Here is a 12,075-nt window from a genome sequence, read left to right on the forward strand (position 1 = left end):
TGGAAGGGGAGCCATGTAATATGTAGTCTTTTGCATGTGGCTTCTTCCACGGAACATGTTTTTAAATGACCCACGTTAGAGCATTTGTCATTAGCTTCGTTCTCCGCATTGCTGAGTAACCCCCAGTTGCATGGACAGACCACATCTTCCAGGCCCGCTCCCCAGGTGGTGACGTCTGGACTGTTCCCTTTTCTTCGCAGAGCACAAAAACTGGAGAGGTGCAGATGCTCTGTTTGGGGTTGGAAGCCACAAAGTTTTTTGCCATGGGTGGTCTACAACAGACAGTACCCAGAATAGCTGGAATTGTGTTCTCCCCACATTTCCGAGGGGAGTGTGTCTGCATTCCACGAGGCCTGGTAAGCGGGTGGCACCGACCAGCAAACGACACAATCCATCGGCCCACAAAAAAATGTTTCCCTCATGACATTTCCCAAAATTTGGAAAAAGAGTATCATTTTATGCTGGATCAGCTGTCCTCATTCTAGAATTCTAGAGAAAGGAAAAAAACACAGACCTAGCTAGAATGGACTCTACACTAGCTAGCTGGTGTCTACCTCTGCCTGAGAACCCTGATGGCATTTCTGTTTTTGGCCACACCCACGTCCGCCGGACGGGCTACAGCAGTCATTTTTCCATTCCCAATAAATTCAGTAGCACCTGGACGCTTTAATTCCCTCCAGTTCTGACTGATTTCTTTGCTCCCACCAGCTGGTATGAATGTGCCCAGATACTGTACAGGGACACCAGGCATGAAGGATAGGAAAAACAGAGTCCTTTTCTTCCAGCATTACTGAAACCTCAGACCTGGTTTACAAAGGCACCAACACTGGGATCATCTAATACAAAGAAATCTGCTTTGTAGGGAAGAATGGGCCAGAAGCCAGAGGAAGGCAGGGCCAGCTCAGACCAGACCGTGGAGTCAGAATTCCTATCCAGTTCTCTTAACTCACAGCGCCGTCCAACTTACGCAGCTGATCCGGGACTGTGGGTTCTGAGGCATTGCTCCTCCATCAGCATAACCTACACTCCCCACAGAACTTCCCACCCAGTTCCCGCAGCCCTTCTGTGTCCTGTTCACCAAGCGGGTCGATGGCTACACCCACGGGGCAAGTGGCACGGATGAAGGGTGTGGGAGAGCCTACGGGCCCCTTCTGGTGAGGAACAGAATCAGGTCCACTCCCTGCCACACAGGTGATGTGGGTAGAAGAAAATGGAAACAACCCATCTGCTGCTTTTCTTGCGACGGACCAGAAAGACCTGAGCTTTCTGGCTCAGACGAAAAGGGGAACAAGCTCAACATCTAGGTTTCTGGCCAAACCAGGTCTGAACTCATCAGTCCAAAATCATGCACTCCTTCCTGGAGGCACCTGGCAGGATCTTCCTGACTCTGTCTCCTCCAGTCCTCAAGGTTGATAAAAAGGGGGTCTTCAGTCCTGTCATACTACCTATGCCTTGTCTTCTGTCTGGACTTCCAGACTTCTGTCTGGACTTTCCATCTTCTTTCCTGTCTGGTGAACGCCTCTGTATCCTGTCAAACCCCGGCAAAATTCCACTGCCTCTTCAATCCCCCTGACTGCCCCCAAGCCAAGCTCATCACTGGCTTTCTTTGTCACTACTGTGTACATACCAGTAGCCCAGCTCTCTTACAAATGGAAACTGGAGTGAAGTTTGTATGGCTGAGACTATGCCTGGTATACAGGACGTGTCCAGCAAATGTTTGCTGAACTAAATTGGATAGGCCTCACCCCCCAGACCTTCATGCCTCCATTACGGGGGGGCAGGCTCAGGGCCAGGTGTTTGCAAAGCTCCCAAGGGTAAAAACTATCTTTCCCCACTGGACAGGTTTACAGATGGTCGTGACTCGTGGAGTGTGTGTCGGGGAGGGGTTGAAGGGATCTTGAAAATCACCCAGGTTAGGGTGAGGACCAAGCGCCCACGATACCGGATGGTTCCAACTGTCGAACACAGAAGGGGCAGGTGAGAAGGCCTAGTCCAGGGGAAGTGTCCCAAACCAGTGCTGTCTCCATGGGGGTTCCCCTGGGCCCGCAGCCTCTACCCTGGAACAAAGGCGCTCTGTGGTCCTCTATCGGGCAGGTTGGGGCAGGGCATGATCTGCTGCAATGTTTCAAGGACAGGTGCATACACCCTCCCGAGGTTCTAAATCCTGCTTTAGTCACTGGAAGAGGGCGGAGAAGTACATATGGGGTTTTCCAACCGCCCATGGTTTTCATCAGAGGAGGAGCCTCAGGGCACTCAACCATCTTCAAAAGGAAAACAAAAAGCATTAAAACTACATTATTTCTTAAACACAATAATGCTTTTCTAGTAATTAGGCAGGTGGTTAAGACTGTGAGGAGCGACAAGAACACCAGGCCTCTGAAACAGATGAGTATCTTAGCCACCGCTGACCTTGTGGGCCTCCCTTTTCCCATGTGGGACTTAATCTCTCTGGGCCTTAGTTTCCTCCTCTGTATGATGGGGATAAAATGAATACTGATCTCAAAAAGTTGGGAGGATTAAATAAGATATAAAACACATACAGCACTTAGCTCACTGACTGGCACATGGGTTCTCCATAAACGGCTTCTAGTCCTATAATTTAACAGTATGTCAAGTGAGAGGTTTCTTGTAATCCTGAAATTGAATAAAGTGAAAAAAGCCCATTTGAGGATAAAAAGCGTCCTTTCTCTAGAAGTTCAAGGAGTTGACAAAAGCGTGGGCCAGTCACCTTCCTCCAAGACCGCACTAGTCCAGAATTTGTCTCACCAACAAACACCATCATTATCCCTCAACCTCAAAAGCCAAGGTAAGATCTAGAGGATTCTTTCTGCCATCTTCCTGGGTCACTGTAATGGGACTGTCCATGAATGACACATGAACATCCTGGCAGATGCCCTCAACAGCATTAATAATGCTGAAAAGAGAGGCAAACACCAGGTCATGTTCCAAAGGTGGGCTCTCTCCAAGGCCATGCTCCAGAAAACCATTCTCTGGTTTCTCGCTGCGATGATGAAGCATGCTTACCTTAGCGAATTTGAAATTACTGATGGTCACAGACCTGGGAATGTTGCTGTGAACCTCGAGACAGGTTAAACAAGGGTGGAGTGATGAGCACTAGATCAGATGTAAAATTCAAAGATTTAGAAAAAGAGCAGAAATATCTGCTCTCATCCGCCAGTCTGGTTTCATTGTATGGACTACCTCGCTGCCATCATGGACCATGAAACAGCAAGGTGAAAACACACAGGAGGGAAAATTCTGGGATGCCTTTTCTAGGGGTGTAATACATACAAGCAAATAAAATGCCTCAATGGACAAAAAAAGCAACAAAACCCACAACCCCGCCAAAATCTAGATCTTTCTAGGTGAGAAAGTGTCGCAGAGTGGGGGAAGGTGGCAATGTCTGATGATCAGTTTCCACCCCCCGCCAAGGAAAAGGAGGTGAGGTCCTTGTGCTCCTTGAAGACAAAGGAGTAGAGGGGCCAAGAGAATCACTCCAAGTCGGGTACTGGCATTCCTGGCCCTGGCTGGACATCCGCTCAGCACGGACTTGGCAGATCTGCCTCTTCGGCCACCTAAATCGGGGAGGAAAGAGTTGGAGAGAAACTACATGGTGGGGGCTTCCAGGTGACAGAAGGACTGTTCTACCTACTCTAAGTGGAAGATGGAGGCCACTCATTCTGCCAGTTCTGTAGTGTGTAATACAGGGGTGAAGAGACTGGGCTCTACAGTCTCACTAGGACCACCTTATTTGGGGACCATAAGGGGCTTGAATTGTGGGGGGGGGACCAGATATAAATGCTACCCACTGAAGGTGAGCCAGAATTGCTAGACAATCTCACAAAAGACTACTAATGTGCCGGGAACAGCATGAGAGCAAGTCCATGGTCAGTGGGGCATGCAGAGACTCTGGCCTGGGGACAGGAGCAATTACAGCTCTATAAGAAGAGGGCAGTGACTTCAACCAGCAGAATTTTGCCTGCTTTATCTGCCCCAGTTCTAGAGGCTCAGACAAAGGAAAGAGGGGAGGGGGAGAAGTCATTAGGCCCTGATCCCTCTTTAATCTTCTTTTTCTTGTTTTTTTTAATTATTTTTTTTTTTTTTTGAGAGAGAGAGAGAGAGAGAGAGAACAAGTGAGCAAGCATGTGTGTGTGTGTGTGTGTGTGAGAGAGAGAGAGAGAGAGAGCAAGATGGGGTGTTGGAGGGGAGAGGCAGAGAAATGCGGGGCTCAATCTCATAACCTTGAGATCATTACCTGAGTTAAAATAAAGAGTTGGACACTTAATTGACTGAGTCACCCAGGTCCCCCTCCCCCTCTCCAATCTTCCAAAGCCACTTCTCTGGGGTATGTGGGTGAAAAAGAGCAGTGAGCAGAATGTGAAACTGCAGTTTAAAAGCAAACAAGACCCAAAATAAAAGGCAACCTATGGAATAGGAAGAGGTATTTGCAATGTCTTATCAGATAAAGGGCTAGTATCCAAAATCTATAAAGAACTGATCAAACTCAACACCCCAAAAGTAAAAAATCCAATCAAGAAATGGGCAGAAGACATGAACAGACATTTCTCCAAAGAAGACATCCAAATGGCCAACAGACACATGAAAAATGCTCCACATCGCTCAGCATCAAGGAAATACAAATCAAAACCACAGTGAGATACCACCTCACACCAGTAAGAATGGCTAAAATGAACAACTCGGGAAATCACAGATGTTGATGAGAAATGCAGAGAATGGGGAACCTTCTACACTGTTGGTGGGAATGCAAGCTGGTGCAGCCACTCTGGAAAACAGCATGGACGTTCCTCTAAAAGCTGAAAATAGAGCTACCCTATGACTCAGCAATCGCACTACTGGGTATTTACCCTAAAGATGCAAACGTAGTGATCTGAAGGGGCATGTGCACCTGAATGTTTATAGCAGCAATGTCCACAATAGCCAAACTATGGAAAGAACCTAGATGTCCATCAACAGATGAATGGATAAAGAAGATGTGGTATGTATATATATATATATATATATATATATATATATGCGCAATGGAATATTACTCGGCCATCAACAAGAATGAAATCTTGCCATCTGCAGCAACATTAATGGAACTAGAAGGTATCATGTTAAGTGAAGTAAGTCAGTCAGAGAAAGACAAATACCATATGATTTCACTCATGTGTAGAATTTAAGAAACAAAACAAACGAACACAGGGGTAGGGAAGGAAAAATAAGATAACAGAGTTGAGACAAACCATAAGAGACTCTATGAAACTCTAGGAAACAAACTGAGGGTTGCTGGAGGGGAGGTGCATAGGGGGATGGGGTCACTGAGAGGTGGGCATTAAGGAGGGCACATGATGTAATGAGCACTGGATATTGTATGCAACTAATGAATCACTAAATCCTATTCTTGAAACTAATAATACACTATATGTTAATTAAACTGAATTTAAGTTAAACATTAAAAAAAAACAAAACAATACCATCATAAGCATTAACATAAAACTGTTCTAATAATGGACTGACGAGTTATGTATTCTGGCCAAGATGTCAGAAAGTGAGTCTCGACTCAGCAGGAAAGATGAGGGGTTCCACATCACACAGTTGGGGGGCCATTACTGAAACACCATGAAGCCACTTTCCGGCTGTGCCCCAATGACAGACACCTCAACACACTGGGTCGGTGGGATCTTCTGTGCTCAGAGACCCCCACGGGACACATCCTAACACGGGCAAGGCTGGAGCTGAGGGACCCCCTGATAGGCCTCATCTTTTGAGACAGTGTTCTGGCCAAGAAAGTTCTAGATCTTTTCTGGTTTCCTTCACCTGTACATGACATGCCTCGACTTTATCCTTCTGCTGTCCCAAAAGACACCAGGAACAGGAGTTCTGAAATCACAGAGACCCGGGTCAGCTCTGCCTCTGCTGCTCACTAGCTACAGGCTTTGAGGATGTCACTCAGCACCTCTTTAAGTCAACTTTTGTCATCTGTACATTCCAGCTATTATGCGTCCCCACTTCAGCTGAAGGCGCAGGAGCTGCTTCACAGACAAGCCTGAGAAATGCGGATGGTACTTCTTTATTCAACAAGTACTTACTGAATAATCTGTGCCTTAAGGTATCAAGAGGACGGGGTAGGTTCAGGGGGACAACCGAGGCAGAGCACAGGAAAACACGCAGATAGATGGCACAGGGGCCAGGTGTCACCTCCAGGCCACATGGATGAAGGTGACTTACATGGAGTCCACATCCCCTAGAGCCCTTTCTGTTGAGCAGGATTTTGGGCAAGTCCCTGCTGATACTCTGCTGGGGACGGGGGAGGGGGGCACAGGCCTGGGGTCCGACCCCTTCCAGAAAGCACGAGGAGCCTGTGAGTGCCACTCACCCGCCAACACAACAAGGCTTTACCAGAAGGAAATGATGTTCCTCGGAATGGGAATTTGCATCTCCCCACCTATCCATGGAAACCCCACACCAAGCCCCACCACGCCCCAGCAAGCTGCATTCCATGGGTCATGGAACCCAGGTCTCATCCCCACAGAGGAGGGCCCATCCCCCAGAGCCAAGGAATCCTCCGAGGATCCCCCCTCTCAGAGCCGGGTTTAGGGCTGACCAGCTGACATGTGCCATGGAGACCTCTGCAAGCAGTGTGTCCACCCCTGACCCGGGGCAGGCCCAGCATCGGAGAGGTCACATTCAGACACAGCACTACACACCCACAAGGCATCAGGAGTAGCCGCCCGCCCCCAGTACCGTTCACACAGCCAGGAAAATCAAGCTCTCACCGCGCAGCAGGGCAGAGCAAGGAACGGGCCCCAAGTTGGCCACACTTGCAAACTTACCTGTTCCACTGGGCTCCTTCCTTCCTCACTGTCCCCCCTCCTCCCCACCCTGACCACCAGAATCGATGCTAATAGGTATCTTTTCAAGAAGCAATCTTGCTAGGGAAAGGTGGGGTCACGTGAGGCCCAAACTGCTTTACCTGTTCTGGGAAAACTGGAGGCAGGTGCAGCCTAATGAGGCTGGGAGGCTGCCGAGGCCTGTGGCCGCGTCTGGGCTGGCAGCTGCCTGTATTTACAAACCGGAGAGCGCGCGGAAGATTCCAGGGCGAGACGTTGCCCGAGGCGGCTGAGAACTCGGACCAGCCATCTCCAGACCAATACTTAATTGAATAGCAAACCACCAGCACACGCTAATGTGCTAATTAGCCACCCAATTGGAGTTAATTAAAAACTAATCAGGATGTCAAAACGCAGCCTCTCATTAATATATCACGTGTTTTCTTTTCTTTTTTTTTTTTTTTTGAACTAAGAAAAGCCGCTGCTTCTTCTAAGAAAAGCAAGAGATAAGGACTCTGCATTTTTCCCTGGGAACGGTGCAATTTAAATATAAGCTGTGGCTAAGTGTTCTCTCTCCCACAGATAAGGCCCAGCTTAATAATTAACTGAATTGCTAGCTGGGTGAATCAAATCTGCGTTGTTGGATTAAGCCCTCCTCCAGAGAAGCGGCTGCATCTCGAGTACCCCCTCCTCTGTGTCTAGTAGACACCGGCCAGCCTGGTGGGATCTCCATTCCTGGAGTGATTCTTTAGGTGTCAAAAAGTTGGCATAGTTGAGTCTAGACAGGCCTTGAGCTGCCTCAAAACCAGGAGGAAAACAAAGCCAGAAGCGCACCCCAGCACCCCTGGGCTTAACTGTATTAAAGTCATCAGTAAGTAACAGGTGGGCATTTCTAACAATGAAAAGGCAGCTTCATGACAAGTGCTCTGACTCACCTTCTGCAGACAGCCCCTGGATGTTTATTCCCTTCGCTGCCAGGAAATTCAAGCAGGCATCTATGTTTTCAATCTAGAAAAAAAAAAAAATGACATACGCTCAATCAAGGTTCAGCCTTCTCAGAGCCATCTTTTATCAGGAACAAAGGGCGATGTCGGAGAGAGGATTCACTGTGCATTTACTAAGGTTCGCAACGAGGAAAATGACGTGCCAGCGGCAGATGGATGGATGGATGAACGGATGGATGGGTGCAGGTCAGGACTCCCTGTCTGTACTTGCACAAGGCAAAGTTACCTAATATCCCAACCACACAGTTCCAGAAGTCAAGGCCCTGGCTTGCTCATGGCTACCAAAAATAACCAGAGTGGAATGAGAGTGCCTATGTGTACCACTGTCACTAGAGCTATCCTGAAAATTTGAGCAGCTGCCAGAAAAATGGAGGTGGGGATGAAGGGGACAGTAGACCCACCCTGTCCACCAGCAGCTGGGAGAAATTTCCAGCACCAAGGAGGCACGCTGTCAAATGTGAAAACAGTGAATGGGAGTTTCAGCAGGGCTTGGGGCCGTGTTTACTCACAAAATTCTCAGGCTGGCGGGCATTGCAGATGACGAGGGAGGGCTGTGACCTCTGTGAACCCCTCTGTCCTTTGTGTGTTCTGTGACAAGAAGGAACCCACCTGCCAGAGTCTGGGAGGCCTCCCAGGCTTGCCAGGGCTGATGCCACGGCCAAGGGCAAGCAAACGTCCAGCTCTCGGGAAAGAACAATTAGGTCATTCCCAAAGGTCTGATTTGACTTCATTTGTCAAGGCTAATGATTTTTTGGTCTACAGGAAAATGTTCAGGCTCGATTAATGTCAATGGTGACCATAAATAAAAGAAACCACTTTTGACTTGGCACAAGGATCTTTGAATTTCACACAGTTTGCATTTCACAGTGGAGAACTCCCCTGCCCCTGACCAGACTTCCTACGCTCTGTCAGCACTCTTATACATTCAAAAGGGTGTTTAACCCATAGGGTTTATCTTGAATAAATGTCTTTCACAGTGTCCATGTGACCATTCTCCTTTCCCCTTCCCAAGCGACCTTCTGAAGGCGACTTCATAGCCACAGAGCGCAGAGTCTACTGTGCAAGAAGAGGTCTAATTTGTGTCAAGTCTGGCTCCAAGACAGTCTTCCTGGAATATATGTCCTCCTTCCCTGTGTCTGGCATTTTCCTTCTCTGCTCCCAGTCTTCAGACCTTCCAAACACAAAAATGAGCTACGGGGGCACCTCAATCAAACTGCCCTCTTTCTAAGACTCTGCTCCACCCCCAGCCCGAGGCTGCTCCTTCCTTATGGTTTTTAGCCGGGGTTCCCATCTCTCTCCCAGCCTCCAGCTCACCCTCAAAGATCTTCATCTGGGAGACTTTTTTTTTTTAAATCATCTTTGGAAAAAGGGTCAAAATGCAATTTCCTGCAAATAAATGCTGATGTTATGGGTTATGCCTGCCACCACTGCAGAAAATCATTTCATATAAAGGGGGAGGGAAAGCAAGATTGCTTTTAACTCTTCCTTCCTTCCAAGCCAGAAGGACTGTTGATGACAAGCAGGTGCCGCTATCCTAGAGGGCAAGGGGAGGGGAAAGAAGGAAGAATGGCAGGAGAACCCCTGTGGAAGGCGTTTTGAAGCAATCCGCTTACATTTTAAGTAATCAAAATTAGATCTCTAAATGTTATTACCCCCTGTTACATTTTGAGAAAAATAACTATCAGTCCTTATTTCCACAACAGCCCACAATGGTAATGTACCAAAATCACACAAAAAGATCTGTTGCCCCCACAGAGGGACTAATATTTAAATCATGATAAAAATATAAAACTCTTCAATCCCTTTTTCCTTTGAATAATCCTATCCTGCTTCTTCAGTGTATCTTGCACATGGCTGATAAGTGAGGTTTGGGCAAGTATTGTCCCCGTGAGAATTGAGATAAAGAAAAAGCCGACTGCCTGGGAATCTATTAATGTAAAATCAAAAATAGTACACACTTGGTATCTATCCTGGCAAGCGTCACGGAGGTGTGCTGATGTGGGTAGGTTACATTTTTTCCACAACAGTGTGGCAGAGTAGCATTGATTTAAAAACAAACAAATAAAAAAGACCCCCACCGATGTATTCAAGAAAATCACTGCCCTACTACAACATTCTTATTCTATAGACATTTTCTTCCAAGGAACATAAGGCACATTTACATGGCACATTTATGGAGCATTCAATGCATGGTATTTTAAAGTACATGGTAATTTCTTCCTGCCGGGCTAGCCCTTGGTTCAGTTCAATTTGGCCATCTACTGGGCTTTCTTTTAATGCTAAATTCTACTAAAGGAATGAATAATTATAAATAGGTTACCTGGACTATTTTTCTTCCTCCTGTTACTTTTTAAAATCCCTATTATTCTTTCAAAGAGTTTCAAGATCATTTCTCCACAGGGCAGGCAGAGTGCTGGGAGAAGGGGTAACAATGTTGCCACCCCCAAGGGACATCTGGCAACATTCTGTGTTCTCACAGTGTGGGGGGGTACAACTAGCATCTAGTGTGTAGAGGCCAAAGATATTGCTGAAAATCCTACAACACACATAAGGATGAAAAATCCTACCCAAAGGGTCAATAGTCCGAAGCCTGAGAAACCTATGATTCTTTTCATCAATCAGTATAATTGTAGATGTCTGCTCTATTCCAGACACTGTGCTGGGTTCTCCTGACCACGTTAGGGCAGAGTCTTTGTCCTGTCCAGGAGCCCAAACTTACATAGCCCTTGTCTCTAGGGCCCACAGAGCCATCCGACACACACCCCAATTCCCAGCCATGTCAGGGAGAATCAGAGCATATAAGCAAAGGAAGCATCAGGATCTTCCTTGGTTAGGTGGAGGGAGAAGGTCTAGGGGCACCAAGAACGCTTTCTCCTAAAGAGAAGATAAAGCAGGGGACAGAGTCTGGATGGTTGCATCACACTCCTGGAATATGTTACAAGTAAAAATAAGAACTTGGGTCATCATTTAAAAGACGATTCATAAGCCCATTAAGTGCCTTGAATTTTTTCCCTCTACTATGATTTCTCTGCTCAAAGAAGGAGTTCAAAAAACATTCCTCAAGTCTCAAATCCACTCTTTAATAACGTTCCATTAAGGTTAAAAATCACTCCTGACAAGGCTGCTGAGACCCACGCTCTTTTCATCTGCACCCCGGGAAGACAGCGGGGCTGGGAAGCAGAATAGGGTCAGATGTGGATTCCAACCTCCTGGCTTCACTTGGAAGGAGATCAGAAGGGGAGAATGTTTCTTTGATCCAGCCTCTCTTGTGACTGAAATTCACCTTAAGGTTTTCTTCCAAGTACCATACAGTAAACAAGCAATCTATCCTCGTGCACCATTGAAACTGCACACCGCCACCACACCCAGTGAGGGCCTGGCCGGGGGCCCTCAGTAAGCACAAGAGTGTCCCCGTGCCTAGCGCTGATGAGCCCTGGGGTGCATGTGCTCCCCAGACACACAGGGTGAGAGGCAGATCTGATTAGAGTTGGGAATGCAGAATGATGGGAAAGGCTCTTAAGCAGCAAAGTATGTAAATACGACCAAAGTGGTTCATTAACACATAGCAGCCAACATAAACTACTTTCCAAAATTAGCTGACAAAAATCTGTGCACAGCCTGACATTCCAGTGTTGCGGGTGGGGGATGGCGGGAGCCGCACTTTGCACCGGGGGAGAAGGCTTCTGCGGTCATCGCTGCCATAGAAATGGGTCCAAGAGCTCTGGAAAGAAGCTTCTGGAGTTTTAGGTGGGGTGGAGGTGGAAAGCCCAGAAGTGGGACCACAACGTGGCTTGGAGACCCTGGGAGCAGAATGGGGCTGGCTACAGGCACAGGTAGAGTAAGGGGACAAACCACGACCAAGACAGATATGCACAGTGGCCTTCACCGTGTGCCGTCTGTGACTATGATGATCCAGGAGAGAGAGGCTACAGTGAGGGCTCCCTCCCAGTCTCAGTTGGGATCTCCATCCCCAAGCTGGATAGTTTCTCAACAATCTCTGTACTTGAGACTTGCAGGGCAACTTCCACGGACTGTGTGCGTTGCTGTCTTTGCTTCCCACGTCCAAGAGCCCATCTCCACCCAGGACAGCCAGAGAGCAAGGAAAATCAAAACAAATGCCAAACAACTGGAAAGAGAAGGGGGAGGGTTGGGAGGCAAATGGAAAACTTCACATTTCAACCATGGTTAAGGCTGGCCTGGGTCTCATGATAAAGTGAAATATGCAAACCTCAGAAGAA

General features: G+C 47.5%; 1 protein-coding gene across 12 annotated transcripts in view; it reads right to left on the reverse strand.

The window, feature by feature from the left end:
• NAV2 (neuron navigator 2) overlaps positions 1–12,075 on the reverse strand; it is a 397,156-nt gene that overhangs the window by 229,035 nt on the left and 156,046 nt on the right. For all 12 annotated transcript variants that reach the window (XM_045066131.1, XM_004752128.3, XM_045066132.1 and 9 more), the window contains exon 4: positions 7,769–7,841. In XM_045066131.1, the coding sequence (XP_044922066.1) occupies positions 7,769–7,841 (73 nt within the window). The remainder of the gene's footprint in view (positions 1–7,768; positions 7,842–12,075) is intronic.

This window comes from Mustela putorius, unplaced genomic scaffold (assembly GCF_011764305.1).
Source record: "Mustela putorius furo isolate JIRA1106 unplaced genomic scaffold, ASM1176430v1.1 tig00003859_pilon_pilon_pilon, whole genome shotgun sequence".
Classification (NCBI taxonomy): Eukaryota; Metazoa; Chordata; class Mammalia; order Carnivora; family Mustelidae; genus Mustela; species Mustela putorius.